The following is a 20,892-nucleotide window of genomic DNA, read 5'->3' as shown; positions in this document are numbered from 1 at the left end:
TAAGGGATATTCTTTTGTGATGGGACAAACTTTGGACCGAGATTAAGTAGTTCAGTAGTTGCTTTATCCTGATTAATATTTGTTAAATCTAGTATAGCTGGTTTTAAAATTCGATTAGGAAGATTTTTTTCAAAATTGGTTTTATAATTGATATTATTTTGCAATTTATAGCATTTTTCTTTCATTACAATTTTTTTTTTAAAATAATGATAATTCTTAGATTTATTTGTTATATTATTAATTAACTCATAATCATTAGATCTAACTTGTGATTGGAGATATAAATTTAACTCATCAATTAATTTCTTACTTGAATATAATCGTTCTTTTGCTTCGTTTCGAGCATAAACTAATAATTTTTTTCTGTAATCTTTCATTATATTTTCAGCTTTTTAATAATATATTTTCAATATATTTAAAAAATATAGTTAAACGCTGCCTTTTTTTTTTTAAATCAATATATATATATATATATATATATATATATATATATATATATATATATATATATATATATATATATATACATATTAATATTAAAATATTTTAAATGAACAAATACAACTTTATAACGGAACTTGAAGTTTCATGCCATTCGGCAATCATCAGCCATGTTACTCAAATATAAAATAAAAACCGTTATAAAAAATACAAATTTAGCGTTGCAACGGTATCTGACGTCAAGTGTACGTGATCTGATATTTGCTAATTGCCGAAATCAGAGTTAGAATGTAAAAAATTTTTTCCTATGCCTTCACTTTCATTTATTAAGTAGTAAACCACTATCAAAATTCATAATAAAATATTTTTCACTGATGCAAAGGTTACACTTTTTTGTAGATGGATTATAAGATTGGCATCTTTTAACTATGTTCCACCTAATTATAGGCATCTTACCTGCGCCTTTATGTTTCCAGATTTTCTTGGAAAGTTCTGTATCATTTCTATACATGGTTGCATTAAATGATTTAAGGTGGTTTGCAAATCTGAGCTTGAATGCGTTTTCACTAATACCGATGTAAGATTTTTCCGTAAGACTGGGATTAAGTGATGCTAAAGTGGCTTTATATACAACGTTTTTTGATAGACATTCGTTATTTAACGGGCATGCAGTTTTCTTAATGCAGTTGCAATTTATATCGTTATCGGTGAGTTTGTTGCCCAAAATTTGTTGGTTGTGTGAATTAATAATAGATCGAATATTTGGCATGCAGCTGTAACTAACTTTTATTGTGTTTCTGTTGAAAATTTTGTGGAGCTTATGATGTAATGGAAAATGTAAGTCAATTAAGTTTAAGAAAAGGTGTCTAAAAACAGAGGTTATGCAAGCGCAAGCGGTCCAAAAATGGAAAAAATTAAGAAGCATTTTACTCAAATCTTTAAACAATACAACCTCTGTATTTCCATTCAATCTAATATGAAAGTTGTTAACTACCTTGATGTTACATTTGATCTTAATAACTGCACTTTTCAACACTAAATTTGTATTTTTTATAACGCCGTTGCAACGCTAAATTTGTATTTTTTATAACGGTTTTTATTTTTTATTTGAATAATATGCCTGATGATTGCCGAATGGCATGAAACTTCAATTTCCATTATAAAGTTGTATTTTTTTATTTAAAATATTTTAATATTATTTGATCTATTTTTTTCAAAAAGATATTGATCACTCTTAAACAGACGAGAGTTGTATTTCCAGCAGTATATATATATATATATATATATATATATATATATATATATATATATATATATATATATATATATATATATATATATATATATAAATATATATATATATATATAAATATATATATATATATATATATATATATATATATATATATATATATATATATATATATATATATATATATATATCAATTTTACACTTTACATTTGATAAATAGGTTATAAGGATTTTTAACTTTCGTTTCGGCTTTATCTTAAACTAATAACTTTTTATTAAGCTGGAATATATGCTTCTGTTTTTTTACCTTCAAACCCCCCTTCTCTCACAGTTACAAAACCTTGCAGATCTATAGTTACGCCAAAATAATAGTTGCGCCACTGACCATAAATAAGTGTAAAAGTTCTAAGAATAAAAATGTTAAATATTTACATAGTAAAGAAGATGATTTGGGTTTGATAGAACTTATAGATATTTAAAGGTAACCACTATTTTATGTTTCCTAACCAGCATTTTTTATATAAGATAAATATATAAAAACAGATATCTTTTTTTTAAATTGGTTTAATAGCTAAAATATTTAACCAAAAATTAATATTGAAAATCCAAAACTATGTAATATAAAATCTAATGTTAAAAAAAATGTTTAAAAAAAAATCAATACAGTTCAACATTTAAAATGTAAGACAAATATATAAAGATTTAGGTTTTTAATTTATATAGGTTGGTGTGAGCCACAAAAAGTGAATACAAAGAAAGCTAAACTATGCGAAGAGGTAGCAACATTTATACCAAGTTTTTGTAATCATTCAGAAGCACTTCACAACTGTAAAAAGTATTGCGAAAGTAAAGGTATTTTTTTTAACTTATATATTTTTTTTTAAATATTAAAATCGTGTGGTCAAAACAGCTACAATAACTTAATGCTTTAAAAGTATGCGTTAAACAACGTTTGAAAACCATTTAACTTAAAGTTTTATAATTGCGGAAGGAAGAGGGGGGGGGCTGGCCTCCCTCCTTCCTTCTCCACACACACACACCACCCCGTAAAATCGCCTCTGTGTGTTATTATAAAACAACGTAGTAAAATCAATTTATAAAATTGTAAGGCAGTTTTTTATAAAAGTTATTATCATTCATATGAAAATATGTTTATAAAAAAGCTATTTTTAAAAAGAAAACTCCAAATCATATTTCTTTTCTTAAATAAGTTAGGCGAATATTATGATGTTATAGATGACGTTCTGGTGATGCCATATATATGGATCTACTTATTTTGCTAAATCTTTCCAATAACGTTTTTATATGAAAACCTTTTTCCTGATTTTCTAAAAAATGACTTTTTTGTAAACAAAATTGTAGTTTATCAACTTTCTAGGCTTACTTGAACTACTAAATTGAAAAGTGTTAACATTATTATGCAATTAAACTTAAGGTCATACACTTAAATATTTTGGCTAAAAGAAAACTAAATAAAAATAAAATAAAATTACAAACTGTAAAGGTAAAAGTTTGCTGTTGGCCATTTATGGTATTAAATGCAACACTAGCTATGATAACAATACCACTGAATTAGTATAATAATATAGTGTAATAGTATAGTAAGAGTCAAATAAAAAATAAATAAACAAAATAACGGTCACGCAGAAATAAATAAACAAGAACAACGTGTTTACCAACATCAACATTAAATCAACATCAAACACATCTTTATGTCTACATTTATTATGAATAATATTTTTGCTTATTTTTATGTTTTTCATGATTTGTTTTATTTCTTTACTTTTTAAAAACTAAAATAAAAATAATATATAATATGTAATAATAATAATAATAATAACAATAACAATAATAATAATAACAATAATAATAATGATAATTATATATATATATATATATATATATATATATATATATATATATATATATATATATATGTATATATATATATATATGTATATATATATATGTATATATATTTACATATATATATATATATATATATATGTATATATATATATGTATATATATTTACATATATATATATATATATATATATATATATATATATATATATATATATAGATATATATATGCATATATAGTTTAACCTGAACCGGCGCCAGAGTATTTGACATCATAGGCGAATCTGATACACTGCGCCCCTACCTCCTGCCCAACTTACTTTCACAAAGGAATGCTTAAGTTATGTTATTACATTTTCTATTAACATTCGGAAGAATACATACATGCATAATCATAAAGAAGCGTATATTCGTGTAGCTTTATAATATATTAATAAATAATTTCAAAACTTCACTTTTCGCGTTTTTGTTTTTGCAAATGTAGAAACGAGTTCAGTCAGGTCAATGTTTCTAGCAATATCATGTTCATTTGACAGAGTAGCTAATCCAGCAAGTCTTTCTTGCTGCATTGACGTTCTCAAAAATCTTTTTATCAGTTTGAGTTTTGAGAAGCTTTGCTCACCGCTAGCCACGGAAACTGAAAGTGTCAAGAGGATTGTTAAAGCTATAACAGTGTTGGGGACACAATTTGTTAGATTATTTTTTAATAAAAAATTTAGTAAATCTAGTGGAAATGTACACCTTGCAACTCGTCTTGAAATTGATTTCAGTTGACTACATAGATCAACTGCATCGATATTTTTGGAGTCTGCATGTTGCAAAGCTTTCTCAAGATTCAAGCAATGTTCCATAACTTCTTTGCTATTTACACTCTGTAAACTGTGTACATCATAAAGAAAAAAAAATAACGAACTTATTGTTTGCATAAGAGTAAATCTTTCTTCAACCGAATTTATTGCTGTGTCAAGAATAGCAAAGTAAAAATTTATTTTGAATTTTTTTTGGATCTTGAATAGATTTGTCATCTCCTTCATACGTAAATTGTTTATTCTTTCTTCTGATACAGGTTGGTTCGGGATCGGGTTCAAAAAATGCAGGTATCTCTAAACTGATTGCAATTTCAACTGCATCTACTAGTATTTTCTTAAACTCCATTTTATTTCTGCTATTTACAAAAACTTTTTTATTTTTTCAAGATAGTTTACGGCGCCATGCATATCTAATTCTTTTGCCTGAAGTTGCTTACTAGTCATACTGATCTCAAACAACACGTAGTACCACACAACCAGAGAAACGACAAACTTAAAACTAGAAATAGCGTTTGCAATAAACCGCATCTACCCGTGTTGAATTACCAGATGATCCTGTTAAACTTGTGTTGTCCGCAATCTCTGCCAGAGCATCGTAGATCACCAAGTTAATAACGAAGAGGTTTTAAAGCATTAATTCGGCTTTCCCACCTTGTTTTACTCGGTGATTTAGCAGTGAGATTAGAAACACGTTGTGTTAAAACTTCCCAGCGACGAGTGCAGAAAAGAATACATATACACGTTGCACCAGATCAAAGAAGGCTATTGCTTCTAAGCAACATTTAACAGCATCATTAACAGCCAAATTCAATGTATGTGCACACCAAGGAATTAACAATGCTCAGGGATGGACATCTAAAATTCTTCGTTAGACACCCTTATTTTTCCCCATCATATTTCTATCATTGTCATATCCTTGGCTGCGTAAGTTTTCAATGGATAAAGACATCTCGCCTAACTGCTTAATGATAGTTTCAGCTATACCAGCACTAGTTGTCTCCTTTAGAGGCACAAAATCTAAGAAATGTTCTTTTATAGATGCTGTTGCTGAAAAGACATTTTCTGAATTTAAAATCACATCCACAAAGCGAGTCATAGTCATTTGTTTAACATGACCAGCATCAGCGTGCAATTTATAATTATTGAAAAGTACTTAGCATTACAAGCAGAGGTTAGAATTTTTCTAACATCTGCTCGTGATGCTAAGTACTTTTAAGATCAGTGGTGCTAAGTACTTTTAAGATCGGTTTCTAATGTGCTTCACAAAAAGCAAGATTTTGTATACCAGGAATTCTAATTAAAGCTATCAGCCGTTTCAAGATTTTCTGCCAATACTGTTTTTCTTTGTTAACAAGACGCAAATGTTCGGCATTAGTTGTTTTATTGATTTGCAGACGCAGCTTAAGCTCTTTTCATCACTGAAAATTCGCTAGATGTTCACTGCTTTTCTCATGCCCTGACAGAATTTTTGGACATGTTTTTCCAATCATGTGAACCATTGGAAAAAAGAGATGATGCAGCTGTTGTGCTACTGGTAAACATTTTGCAGCAGAAGCAATACACAGAGTCATTACTTACAGAATACTGCGGCCAATGTCTGCAAACTCCATTTCCATTGACAAGTATAATATCCTTAGGAAAGCTAAGCTGATCGACTTGTTTTAGTGCATGTTCTATCAAAAGTTGTTGCATTTCATCATCAAATACGACTCAAATAGTCGGATTGCTATAGCTAGCAAATAGACCAGAGAATTTATCGATTTGATGCACTTCCGATTCTTTGTGTGCTACGTGTATTACATTATGTAATTCAAATTCTTCTGAGACTGTCATCTCATCGGCTTCCCTGTCTGCTTCAACTTGATTGTTTAACTAATCTGTGCCATTTTTATTTCTCTGCCGTGAACATAGATACTTTAACAAAAAACCAGGCTGTTTTGTTATAAACCCTTCCTTTGCAGCCCCAGGGTGTCTACCAAAATCTTAAGGTGGATTTCCCTGACTATTCCCTGATGGTGGAACGCTTTTCTCTAATCGTCGACCTCTTTTCCAGACTTAAAAAGGTTACCCGATCTTTTTTAAAAGGATTGGGGAATGGAAAAATTATATACAATTCAAAATAAAGCATCATTATTAGATTTTTCAAAGTATTGTTAGTATGTTGTCATTGTTACTATTTTTATTAAAGTACATTTAAAATTTAATCTAAGTAAAATGTAAAAATGCTTTGTTTTTATTAGCTCTATAAACTGTTTTGATAAATAGCATTTAGAACAAAATAAACTGAATTACACAAGTAATATAAAAGTAAAATATAAAGCTAAAAATGAAAATATATATTTAAAAGATGAAAAATACACATACACCAAATGGTTCAGAAAGAATAATACTGAAAGGATAATAAAAGTTTAAACAAAATTTTTAATTCTTGTTAAAAAGACTGAAAAAGTATTGCCACATAAATATTAAAAACTTTTTTAAAAATAAGTAATAACTCATATAATATACTTTTAAATATCTTTTAAATATCTATATAAATTTAGATTTTACTGTATATAAATAATTATAAATTAATATTTAAAATTTCAAAGTTCTTTACTTTTCTAAAATAATAAATCAATTGTTTCATCTAACTTTTTAAACTCTTCTTTCTTCTTTTACCTCTCTTCAAGAATAACTTTTGCTTCAATAGCATAAGTATGAGCTATTCAGCATTATTAGCAGCTTTCACAAGAATTGCTTCTGAATCACTTTTTAGTGTTGTTTTTTTTTACTTTTTCCAGAACAACCTTTTTAGATTGTAAGCCCTTTATGTCTATAGCAAGTAAGTCACTTTTTTCGCTTTTGAACATCTGTAAGCGCAGTTTCTTTTGAGTTGTCATTTCAATCTTTTCCGTGATTTTTTTACAGATTTATCAGTTCCTTAGAGATAACTATAGACTCTGCGTTTAAGTCCAGTGCTTTTATATGGTTATACACAATTCTCTGGCTTTTTAATAATTTACTCATTAAATTAGGTTGTAAAAAAATTTTGTTAATGTTAAACCCGCGTTCAATCGCAACTTAACCATGAAAAATATTCAACACCATTTTGATTAGTTTGGACAGGGCCGGATAATCATCTAAACCACCAACTTTAGAAAAAAAGAGCTTATTCAATTTATCATCTATTTTGTTGAAATTCATGAAAAGTACCATGCTTTTAGAGACAATCTTTTCTAAATATCTCTTGAATTCGGTATTTACCTCATTTCCACCTTTTGGGGTAACCCAATGCAATTGAATCAAGTTATTGACCAAATCACTTATTCTTTCCGTTGCTAATTTTTCATTGCACATAATTTTTGGTTCAAAACATTATACATTTCGCACAATGGCATATTTTAAAGGCAATTTTTGCACACGCTTACATGTCAACGACTGTAGAAAACATATGCAACTGCAAATGAAAGCATAAATATCTTTTGGAATGTTTTCATCATTTGTTTTTTTATTCTCTATAACAGTGTTGGCACCACATCCAATATCTGTCTTTTTTAAATAGTTTATTTCTTTAGTAAAATCCAATTTGCAGACGCTATTTGCTGTTTTACATTGATCTTAAATATCAGCTATAATGAACTTTGACATTATGCTTTTTAATAGTCGATAAAGGTTGTCATATAAAAATGACATCATAGGTTTAGCATATTAATATATGGTTAAAAAGGATTGCATAATATGAGCCATATAAAAAATAAAACTTTGTTAGAATTAGAGGATCCTTAGTTGCAGATAAAACAATTTGGTAGCTCATGCACGAAGGCTGCTTACTCTTTGGTAGAGATTCCCTAAACCTACATATTTTAAAAATGCTCTCCCAAATTTTAACAGCTCTTAAAGTCATCTTTTCATCATCAATCCATCAAGAACCACAAAAAGGAAGAGGAAATAGATGTCGTTTTTAAGTGAAGAGACAAACGCTCACAATGCTTTTTTCTTGTTAAATAACTTTTTAACGCTCTTTGGCCCATATTAGACAATTCAATTATATTTCTTGGAAGTGGAGAAACTCAACATTTTGCTGAGGTATTTGTATCCCCACTCTTTAACCAATCTTTATATTCTGGTATTTGTACCACTGATCAACAAAATATGTTAAGGTTATTATTTAATTTACTTAAACTTGTTCTATTCTCAAGAAAATAAAAACAACTGACTAATAATATTAAATAGTTAGCTACTAGTTAGTTAGTACTAATTAGTTAGTTACTAAAAGCTTGCTACTAATCAAGCTCAAAAAAGTAACGACTTTTCTTAGAGTTAAACTGAGTGATAAAAAAAAGACTTATAATTAAAGATTTTTTCCCTGACTTTTCCCTGATTTTTCTAAAATTTGACCTAATTTCCCAAATTTTCCCCTAATTTTTTTTGAAGACATCTAAATTCCCTGACTTTAACCTGATTTCCCTGATCTGGCAGACATCCTGAGCCCGTCGTTTACGATATTGCATCAGACAATTTTTTTCTTTCTGCCATCGTGGATTGAAATAACAAAGGAAACTGCTAAAAATAATAAAAATGATCACCTCGTACATCTTTAATATCTTTAAATTAAAATATTATTTTAACTTCTTTATAAAAGTTTTAAAAATACATTTTAAAACTTTTAAAGCTCCATAAATATAAATAATAACACTTTATTAGTATAAAAACACAGTATAAATCAGTTAATTTGTTACTATACTACTTCGTAATTGCTATCATAGAATAATTAATTAAAGTTAGTTTCTTGCTATTTCTGAATTGACACGCCAGCAATTTTCTATAAATGAGTAATGAAAACTTTTGCATTGTATTAATTGCCACAAAATTTCATTCTGCATAAAAAGTATAAAAAGAAAAAGGAAATCAAAAGTACTCTTTTAAATTGCGTCAAACGAAACGAAAGTATCAACGAAAGTATCAAATGAAACGAAAGTATCAACGAAAGTATCAAATGAAACGAAAGTATCAAATGAAACGAAAGTATCAAATGAAACGAAAGTATCAACAAAAGTATCAAAGTTGATTCTTTTGTTTTATTTGACGCGATTTAAAAGAGTACTTTTTCAAATCTCCTAAATTTAATACAAAGAGATGTTTTTAATATATTTATTTTTTATGTAGCTAGTTTTAGTGCCGCCCTAGAAAACATTCCGCTCTAAGCGGCCGCCTAGTTCGCCCAGTGGTTAAACCGGCCCTGAGTTTAACACATTAATGATTAATTATGATTAACACAATTTTTGTTTCTGGTTTCTATGTGCTATAACTCAACTGTACTACAAACGTCCGGACACATAAAATTCAGGTCTTGATAAGTCTACTCCACAACGACATTTCCTTACTTATTTACATCAATATTTTTTAGTAAGTTGTAGAATAATAAATACGCATATTTTTTATGATTAATTTCAACGTAAGCAATTAGATTTATCTAATTGATTACGTAAACACAAGTATCTCTATAGTGACATTTATCCCGATGACCTTAATAAGACAATAGTAAAGACTTTCAAGACTATTATAAAGTTGTAACCCTCTCATTAAGACAATATTTATAAAAAAGCAAAAAAAGACCTGTAAAACCTGTATATAAGTCAACTTTATCTGTTATAAGTACTCATGTAAACAATTTTATTGCTTCAACAAAAAAAAATGAGCTTCGAATTTATTTTTATCAGACAAAGACATTAACAATTTTTTTTAAATATGAATAAGGAACTTATTCATTTAAATTTCTGTCTGGTTCAAATGCAATAAACTAACCTTAAATATCGACAAAACAAAATGGATTCTTTTCCGTTCCGCAACAAAAAAAACGATCTAAAGTTGAGTCAAATCTTTTTGCCAAAAGATTTGAGTAAACTTTTGATCGATAATGTAAAAATTAGAAAAAGATTCCTTTATTAAGTTCCTTGATATTTATCGTGATTAAAATCTGTCAAGGAAAACTCATATCAACAAAAGTTGCCAAAAATATTGGAACCTTATATCCAAGAGGACACGCGTCGTCCGGGAGACGTCTCACGCCGGAATAAGACGTAAAATTATTTAAATAAAAATGATTTAAAACAACTCTACTACTTACTTATTCATAGCTATATAAACTATGCCAATATTGCTTAAGGGAGTACCGGTAAAAGTTTTGTGTTTTATTTTTATAAACGATTTGTAATTGGAAACATTTAACTTATATAGTATAATAGATCGTATAGTAAATTCTTAAAGGGTTTGTAGCATTGCATGACATCATTCTTATCATTTAATGCTTCAAATGGTAGGGGAGATAGGGAGAAGTGTTACATTAAAAAAATTTATGGGACAAGTTTTAACAAACAAAGCATCATTTCACTGATTCCATTCTCTAAGATTAACAGCATCTTATAATAAAATATATATTTTTTTGATTTTAGAGGAAATGTGACAATGAGGTAAAGTGGGACAGGTATTGGGTGAGTCTGGACAGGCGAGTAATTAACAACATACATGTTTTTTTTTTTTATAAGCATATGAAATTTTTGAAATAGACTCGAGTATGCTTAACCAAAAAGTTAAAAGAGGCTTAAAAATATGCTTAAGCTTAAGCATACTTCTAATAGAAGTACAAGTGCCAACGTAGGCTGCTTTCTCTTTATTCTCTTTGACATTATTATTACTATTTTTAACAGTATCTGAAAATCTTTTTTTTTTTTTTTTTTTTTTGCAGTTATTTTAGGTGCTCCCAGAAGTCCTTACGGTCTTATCGCAGAGCACCGCGGGAGAGCGTTTCACAAGAAGGTCACACCTCCTCCGTACCAATGTCACTTGTTGGGCTGGAACTGGCGTCGAACCTGGAACATCTGGGTTCTAAGCCAGAACTCTAACCACTGCGCCATGGCTGCTTAGGGTTATAAGACTGAAATAAAATAAACACTTTGAATATGATATTAAATAAACTACACATTAAAAGCGAGAGAGAGTAATAAAACACTTTAGAGCAACTCTTAAATTAAATATTTTTCTGTTCAAGTATTGAGGTTTAGGTTTTGCAACACGATGACTTCATTACTTCATAAAGTCGTTGCATTGCAAAACATAAACATTAAAAACATAAACAAATATTAAAAATTTTTAATTAAATAAAATTTAGATTTTTTAAATGGTTTATCGAGGCTCAGAAATATGCTTAATATGTTTGTTTTTTTCCAAACCTAAGCCTCCATATGCTTATAAGCGTTATGCTTATCAAAAAAACATGTATTTACAAAAACTATTAATTAAAAACTATTAAAATCGTAAACCATGTAATCTTCATCAAAACTATCAAGAGGTTTCTACAATATGTTTGCACAAAAAAAGATGTGGGAGGAATGGGTATGCAACCATTCGATACCATACATTTCTTTTTATCTTCAAAATTGTGTGGTATCGAACTAATACTGATGGTATTGGCATTAGTATATAAGCGAAACGACACGAAAATATTCTTCTCGGTGTCGATTTACACGATACCGATTATTCTTTGTCTAATTTCTATGCCTCTTCTTTATATAGTCGTTTTATTTTAATAATTTTTGGTAAGTAGTAGAAAAAAAAACTATTTTCAAATCTTTACATTAAGTTAACGATTTATGTTCAATAATTGATAACGTCTTTTTTAAAAATTGTAAATTTCTTTTAAAAAAGAGAGAAATTTTTTTTTTTTGTTATTATTAAGTTTTTATTAGAATTTATCAAATTTTTGTTCTGACCATCAGAATCCTCCCTCAAAGAAGGTGGTTTTCAAGTTATTGTCAGTTTTTTGAAGAATGTAGTTGATTAGTGGGACATTTGATACATTTCAGTCGGATGATTTTAGTTGCGTTTATTTACTTTTTTTAAGAAAGCATTTGGTACTTTTAAAGGATCTTCCACCCCCTCCCCCCTCCCTACTTACCCCCCTTCACCCTACCCCTTATTTTATTCCTAGAGTCAATTAATATTTATTACACTTTTATAAATTTGTTTAAACTTTGCTCAAATTCTGTATTAAAGAACCAAAATTTTTTTAAAAAAAGCAATTGTTTAGTTTACATTGTTTCCTCTCAGTTCCTTAAAATACTAGATGCAACAAAATGCGCATGCAACAATTTTCCACAAGTTTTAAATTTTAGTTATTATTTATATTTTCAATAGTGTATCGCCTAAATTGTGGAATAGTTTCAAAAGTAAAAAGATTTAGAAGAATAACTGGAGGTAGTCCAAGTGAAGAAGGACAATGGCCTTGGCATGTAAGTCTTCAATATCAAAGAAAACATTACTGTGGCGCTTCAATACTATCGAAGCGTTTTGTAATAACAGCTGCACATTGCGTAGGTTAGTTAAAATTATTTACACAAAAGTATTAGTGGATTAATATTATTTACATAAAAATTTATAACATTTTAGGCTTATTTGTTAACTTAAAAAATGCAAAAACTACTTTATTTAAATAACTATTTTCCTCTATGTGTTCCATAAGTATTTAATATGAGTTCCTTTAGTATTCAACAATTGTTCCAATAGTATTCAATTAACGCTCTGTTGGTATTCAATAAACGTTCGATTGATAATCAATAAATGTTCCATAGGTAATTAATGAATTGCATTCAATAAGTTCTCAATAATGCAATTGAATTGCAATTGAATTTCAATTGAATTCCCGCCAAATAACTAGATTAATATGACCTTAATAAAGACTAACGATCGCGGAATTTTCTGAGTGCCATTAGAAGGTAATTTTTAAATCTATTTTTATAAATTAAAAAAATTTTCATTACAAAATAAAAAATCATCCTTAAACGTATAAACTTTAATGTAATTTACTGTTTAGATCAATTTTGAAAAGAATTGGGACTCCTAAAGTTCGGTCCCACAATAGCAAATGAACTTGTTAAAGATGTCCAATGCGCGAATGAAAATAATTTTGAATTAATTCTAAAGCTCATAACAAATTTTTATAAGTTGTTTGACTTGTAAGGATTAAAATAAACTTGTAAGATTAACTCAAAAACTACTCTATAATCACCGCAATAGAACGCAAATAAATGTTTAATGTAGTTTTAATTATTTGATACAAAAAACTTATTTAAATTTGAAAACAATTTTCTTAAGATGAAAGATATTTAACTGGCCCAGGCGCAGTTGAAAACTTTCAAGTTCTGGTTAATTCAAACACACATATACCTGATGCAGAAAGCAAACTAGTATCAATAAACAGAATAGCTGTTCATCACGATTACAGGGTAACAGAACATACTTGGAACAAAAGTGAATATTTTGTTGTCGTTAAAGCAGATATTGGTAATTATTATTTTTAGGCAATACTATAAGAAAATGATTATGTATAAGATAAAGTATATCATCGCAAATATATAATAATATTTTGTAGTGTAAATAAGTACTGTATAATTAAAAAAAAAGACTTATAAACAATAAATTTTATTTCAAATTACTGTTTAATTGTTTTTGCTTCATAAAATGATCTAAAGTTTATTTATTTTGCTGTGAAAAGCAATCTTAGAACTTGCAGAAGATTTGGATTTATTGCAAGACTCTATTAGTTCTATATGTTTGCCAGATGTATTAAATCCATTTGATGAAGTAACAGATTGTTATATAGTTGGTTGGGGACACATTACCTTTGGTGACAAAATAACAGATCAATTAAGACATGCAAAAATACCCACCGTTCCGTATAACACGTGCAATGCTAATAACTCATTTGACAACAATGTAGTGTCTTTTCATAGTATATGTGCAGGTTTTGCAAATGGCACCATCAGTCCATGTAACTATGACAGTGGTGGAGCATTAGCTTGTAAAAAAAATGGTAAACTTATTTAACTTAAATATTAATTATAAATTGTGTACAACATGTTTTTCCGTTTTTGGTTTTTTTACGTGAGGGGTTTCTACTTAGTTAGCACACCACGTTGGCCCAACGCTTCCGACAATGTTTCAATGTTAGCCCAACGTAGTGCGTTAGCTAGATATGTATGGTATTTCTAGGCATTTTATACCTATCTATGATATTTAGTTAAGTGTATTTAATTTAATGTATTAAAAACTCTTTTCTTATTTTAATTTTTTTTTGTTGTTAAGGTTTTTTGTTTATGCTTTGTAACGCCAAAGGTCAAGTTATGTAATTTCAACAGGCACCTAGTCGCATAGCATGTGTGTGCTAACAAAAAAAAAAAAATTGCGTTTATAATAATAATAAATTAAATTAAGTATTGTTATCAGTTACCTAGACACTTCATGTTTTTTATTTGTTGAAGTTTATGTCATTCACGTAGTGGGGTATAAAGCGATAAAGTTTCTTAGTATTACCTCATTATTATTATTAGCTTATCATTAGTTTAAACCGTGTTCTGAGGAAAGTTTTATTTTTTCATCTTTGAAATATATCGGTGTTATAAATGCGATGTTGCTGTAAGTTTCTAAAGTAAAGCCTGACATCGGAAGACTTGCTCCAGCTAAATCTTACTCAAAAAATAAGAAAAATTCCTGGAGCAAACTGTAATACCAATACTTTTACCTGCATCATTATTTCTGTTGTGTCGCACAGAATGATAATTTTTATTGAATTTTGCGAAAAAAACCATTCAAGGTAGTAATACGACTTAGAGATATGGAAGTTTATAATTGAGAAATTGTGCTATTACAGCTAGTACCTATCCGTGACAGTTGGAAAGCAATGTGGAATGAAACTAAATTTGTTCCATCTAATCTTCGTATAGAAAAAAAATTGTTAAAAACAATATCAGAAATTCCACGATTAAAATGTGAATAAAATAAGCGTGACAGACAAACCTCACCTTATGTTCTAATTATAAAAACAAATTTTTTTGATTTAGTATTGGATAACATATATTGGATATTATGTATATATATATATATGTATGTATATATAGATATACAGTACTCTGAATAAGTTTTAGACCACTTGTATAATTGGACGTATTTACAATTTTTTTCCTATGTAATTTTTTTGAAGCGTACTTAAGTTTAATAATATATCAGAAATGTTGAAAGAATATATTACTGAATAAATAAACAAAATTGATGAGGAAACATGAGGGATTTTTTTGTTTATTTATTAAAACGATGTGTCATAACTACATCCAAAATAGGATATTCGAAGAATGCTGTTACAGAAATCATTAAAAAGTTAAGAGAAACTGGCTCCCTTAAAGATAGAAAGAAAAGTGGTAGACCTCCTAAGCTAACAAAAGATGACAATAAATATTTAAAAACCTGATCTTTAAGAAATACAAAAAACGCATCAACCGAGCTGGCAGAAGAGATTAACACAGCAACTGGGAATTATGTCAGCTCTTCTTTTATTCGACGCACCTACTTTAATCGGGATTAAGAGGGTGTTTTGCAATTCGAAAACCATTATTATGGTGTGGCAATAAAGAAAAAACAACTTAAATATGCAAAGCAATACAAAGATTGGGCCCACGAAATGTTTAATCGGGTTCTGTACACCGATGAGTCCAAATTCGAAATTTTTTGAACAAAGGGACGCCAATATGTTTGAAGAAGAATTGAAGAAGCCTATCAGCCTGAGTGCTTAAACCCTAATATTAAACACAGAGGAGGCTCTTTACAAGTTTGGGGCTGTTTATCTTCATCTGGAGTAGGTGATTTGATCAAAATAGGGTGGCGACTCACCGGGGAACGTTATGTGGATATCTTAAGGCACCATGCTGTATTATCCGGAATGAGACTAATAGGTCATAATTTTATTCTGCAGTAGGACAATGACCCAAAACATTGTTCCCGAGTGGCAAAAAATTATTTAAATGAAATGGCAGAGGAAGGAGTACTGGAATTGATTACCTGGCCTCCCCAGAGTCCAGTTTTGAATATAATTGAGCATATTTGGGATTACCTGGACAGAAAGAAGTTTGAACATGCTCCCCGAAATGCTGAATAATGTTTTGAAGTACTTCAAAGAGAATGGCACAACATACCCCAGGATTTTATAACTATTTTGTATGAATCTATTCCCCGGCGAATATCGGCTGGGATTGAGGCAAAAGGAGGACATAGTAAATATTAAGAGTTTTTTATGAAGTTTGACATTAAAAAGTTTATAATTGTTCCATATTTTGTGTGAAATACATGTGTTTTAATAAGTTTATAATTTAGAACTACAAACTTAAATATTAGAAAAGAATTCTCCGGGATTTTTTGAAAAAATGTAAGTGGTCTGAAAACTTATTCACAGTACTGTATATATTAAAAATTGTGTCGTAAAGAGGACGTTCTTGTCGCAATAAATTTATAAAGAAGCTCTTGATAAAGTATTTTAACTGAAATTTTTTTAGTTTTTGATAATTTTTTTTTAAACATTTCAGTTTGCTAAAAATTTTCTAGCATATAATGCAAAGGGGCTGTCCATTAAATACGTCAACTATTTTTTGGCACTTTTTACCTTTCCCCTCCCCCTTGTTATCAACTTGTCAAACGTTCAGAGACCCCACTATAAAATCACGTCAACACTTAATTTAACCCCCACCCACCCCACCTCTTTTTTAGAAAAAATGAAACATTTTTAAATAGTAGTAGTAGTAGTAGTAGTAGTAGTAGTAGTAGTAGTAGTAGTAGTAGTAGTAGTAGTAGTAGTAGTAGTAGTAGTAGTAGTAGTAGTAGTAGTAGTAGTAGTAGTAGTAGTAGTAGTAGTAGTAGTAGGAGTGGTAATAGTAGTAGTAGTAGTAAAAGGAGTAAAAGTGATTACTAGATGCAACACTATTGGTTTAAACTTCTTTCAGTGTATGACAAAAGGTAAAAAAAATTAAATTCACTCAACTTATCGAAGAACTGCAAGTTGATATTATGTCAATAATGAAAAAATCATTCGAGTTATGGAATTTAAAAGAATAAAGAGAAACATTAAAACTTTGATGGAGGAAAGTATTCCTCGATGTTTTCCAAAATTCTTGCTATGATAAAGAAATCGTAACTATTGAAACTTTTGATAAGATCTTCAAGATCTTCTTTAACAAAACAAATTTATATTTTTAAGTTGCTATATTTTATGAATAATAATTGCTGACTTAAAAAATATAAATATAATTAATCTAAAAGTTATGAACTACATATATATATATATATATATATATATATATATATATATATATATATATATATATATATATATATATATATATATATATATGTATATATATATATATATATATATATATATATATATATATATATATATATATATATATATATATATATACTGTTTTTGCATGGATAACGTTAGCATTTAGTTAACTTGGGATAACGGTAGTAACTAACGTGCCGTCAACAGATCTGTTCCTATATAATGTTAAGTATTTATAAAATTTTTATCATAATTTATGTACAGTGCAGAGTCGCAAAATGTGAATGTGCCAATCCTCCTTACTTTAACTTAGACCTAATCCAATTTCACATTGAAAGCAAACTAAATCTAATAGAGTCCAGGGTTCGCAACCTGCTTGCGGGCAGCAGGTTGCAGATTCTGGTATAAATATTTAAATAATATAATGTAGATTATGTACTTACATAAATCTTTTTTTGTTTTTACATCAGGCCAACAAACACGAACTTTGAAAAAATAATACGGTTACGAGTAAACATCTCGCGTGTGTTCACTTAGTTCTGTGTGTGTCAGGTATTTTTAAAGGGCAACACTGTTTAAAAAAAGTAAAATATAGAAAATGTCATTAAAATGCTAAATGTTGGGTGAGTAGGTAACATAAGACTACAAACACTTTTTTTTTTTTTTTGAGTTTATTTTAGTTTATTTTAGCGGTCAATAATTTAAAATATTTACAAAAATCCTTAATAAATTTACAGACTTTTGAAAAATCATGAATGTTCGCTATGTTTAAATTACCAACAAAGTTGTGCTGCATCAGGCACCTCTATACTAACAGTCTTAAGATACTTTTGCACATCTGCGACAACATACTTTAGGAACATAATAGAATACTGAAAACATATGTGGAGAGAGCTTATTTCCAGTTATCGTTTGAATTTCTTTTTTAACTAATTTAAATGTTCATCTAGTCGATTTTTAAAAATGTTGACGGAAGTCGCGTCAATTACTATTTGCACCAGGTTATTCCACTGCAACAGAACACGGTTCGTGAAGAATTTTTTTTTTGACACGCAATTGAGTACCCTTTGCTGTGAAAGTCTTTGATTATGACCACACATAATATACTTTGACGAAGAAGGACGATTGAATAATACGTGAAAGTTTTTTTCATCAAATTCACGCAGGAACTTGAACATCAGAATGAAATCATCTCTTTTTCTTCTTTCTTCAAGTGTTGTAAAACCTAACATGACTCTTCGCTGCTCGGCGGTGCGATGCTTAATCTCAGGAATGGTTTTTGTAACACGGTTTTGAACTTTTTCCAGTGCTTCTATGTCTGCTCGTTGGTAAGATGACTACAGTTGGATAGCGTTTTCTAGGTGAGGACGAACATACGTGGTGTACGCTTCTTTCCACACTGATAAACTACGGCTGCGAAAAGTTTTTTTCAGCATCTCTAAGGGGCGGTTAGCGTTCACCGCTAAAACTTAAGAATTACATTTACGATCATTTGAGATAAAAATTCTAAGATCTCTCTCTAAATGAGCAACTTTGATTGCAAGTGGCAGACCATCTGTCCTGACATGTAATAGTCTCGTTTTGATACCTTTTTTCTTAGTCAGTATGCGTGACTAGTAACTAAGTAAGTATGCATGACTAGTAACGAAGTAACTAAATTTAATTAAAAAAGTAACGTTATTGATGTCAACTTTTCTTGACCTTATTTTGTTGACGTAATTAATGGACAGCCCAAAAGAAAAATAGTTTATTATTTTAATTTATTTTTGAAATTACTTCTTTTTTATGGAGGCATTCAAAGCAACAATATTTTTTATTTATTAGTAATCTTTGGAGACTACTAGACGGTCTCGTTATCAGATTATAAAATTAAATACTTTTACAAAAATTGCTGAAAAAACTCGTTAAAAGAAAACATTGTATATATTTTGTAACGTCAATTTTTGATTTGAATAAAACGTATCGTTAATTGCCAAAAATCTTTGTTTAAATATTGACCGTTATCCAAATTTATTCCCGTTGGATTGCATGGACCAATTTGTTGGAATTATATCTCCAAAGCTTCCCTAATTTTTCTTTCAAGGTTGTTAGAATTTAATGCTAAAACTTCTAGTGGTTTAGTGGTCTTACTTTTAGTGGTCTTAGTGGTCTTACTTCTAGTGGTCTTAGTGGTCTTACTTCTAGTGGTCTTAGTGGTCTTACTTCTAGTGGTCTTGAACTGTTACTAATTGTTAAATAATATTGTTGTTTTGAATGTCTCCATAAAAGAAGTAAGTTTATTATCTTTTTTATTATCTAATGCATTTTTTATTAAATTCTTTTCAATAACAAAAATGAAAATGCACAATATATTTTTAGGGTTGTGGTATGAGCGAGGTATCACATCTAGTGGATACAAATGTGGAGGACTGAATGCTTACAGTTTGTATACTAATATAGTTTCTTTTGAAGATTGGATTATTAAAACAATAGTTAATGAAAACTATAAAGTATCTGTGCAAAACCCCACCTCGTACGAAATAGAACGTTCATCAAGAGCAAATACATTTAATAATAAACTTATAGAACTTTGTATCTTAAATATATTATTATATATATATATATATATTAGTTGTTAAAAGTGTAACATTTTAGTAAGTAGGGCTAAATCTTAAATGAAATTAATTTTTTTTTAAATTTCAAGTTCTTTTTAAACTTTGTCTCCTCTGCTCTATTTATGAGGGCAAAACAGATTAGCAAAACTAATCACTTTTTAAAGTAAATGTTAACAAAAAATTTTATTTCGATAAAAACCACACAGTTATTTTTTGACAGAAGTTTGTACTTGTTTAAATAGGAGTTTTATTGCAAGAAAAATGAAAAAATCTAATTTTTGAGAGTAAAGAATGGACTAAATACTTTAAAATGTTATATATTAATATGTCCGCCGTGGCGTAGTGGTTAGAGTTCTGGTAAAGAACCAAAAGGTCTAAGTTTTGACGCCGGCTTTATAATAAGCGACATTGGTAAGGAAGGAGGCGTAAAATTCCAAGACAAATGCTCCATGATAAGATCTTAAGGACTTCTGGGAGCACCTTAATAACCACAAAAAAATGTCATACTTCTTCCTCAAGCATTAATTCTTCTACTTAGCACATTTAAATCGGGCATGTAAAGCAGCCTATAAAACACCAATATGGAAAAGCGATTAGTGACAACATTCACCATGTAAAGTTTATTTGTGCCACTATGGCATGGGCGCTGAGCATTAGATGCAAACATATACTCAGGAAGAAAAAGTCAAGGTTGAAACATCAGCTCAGAGATGAATCGGCAATCATCTTATCCAAACAAACACGTACAGAAAAAGAATTTTCCACAACAAGCAGTGGACTGAACTTC

The 20,892-nt window shown here is 29.0% G+C and overlaps 1 protein-coding gene across 2 annotated transcripts in view; it reads left to right on the top strand.

Annotated features, from left to right (window-relative positions):
* The window catches only part of LOC136075503 (chymotrypsin-like elastase family member 2A), a 44,616-nt gene extending 24,440 nt beyond the window's left edge, over window positions 1-20,176 (top strand). For both annotated transcript variants that reach the window (XM_065788877.1, XM_065788878.1), the window contains exons 3-7: window positions 2,417-2,545; window positions 12,543-12,722; window positions 13,500-13,688; window positions 13,900-14,217; window positions 19,870-20,176. In XM_065788877.1, the coding sequence (XP_065644949.1) occupies window positions 2,417-2,545; window positions 12,543-12,722; window positions 13,500-13,688; window positions 13,900-14,217; window positions 19,870-20,129 (1,076 nt within the window). In that variant the 3' untranslated portion in view covers window positions 20,130-20,176. The remainder of the gene's footprint in view (window positions 1-2,416; window positions 2,546-12,542; window positions 12,723-13,499; window positions 13,689-13,899; window positions 14,218-19,869) is intronic.
* The last annotated feature ends 716 nt before the right edge of the window (window positions 20,177-20,892 follow it).

Source organism: Hydra vulgaris, chromosome 01 (assembly GCF_038396675.1).
Source record: "Hydra vulgaris chromosome 01, alternate assembly HydraT2T_AEP".
NCBI classification, from domain to species: domain Eukaryota; kingdom Metazoa; phylum Cnidaria; class Hydrozoa; order Anthoathecata; family Hydridae; genus Hydra; species Hydra vulgaris.
The sequence above is the reverse complement of the archived record's forward strand: the minus strand, read 5'-3'. Positions and strand labels throughout refer to the sequence as shown.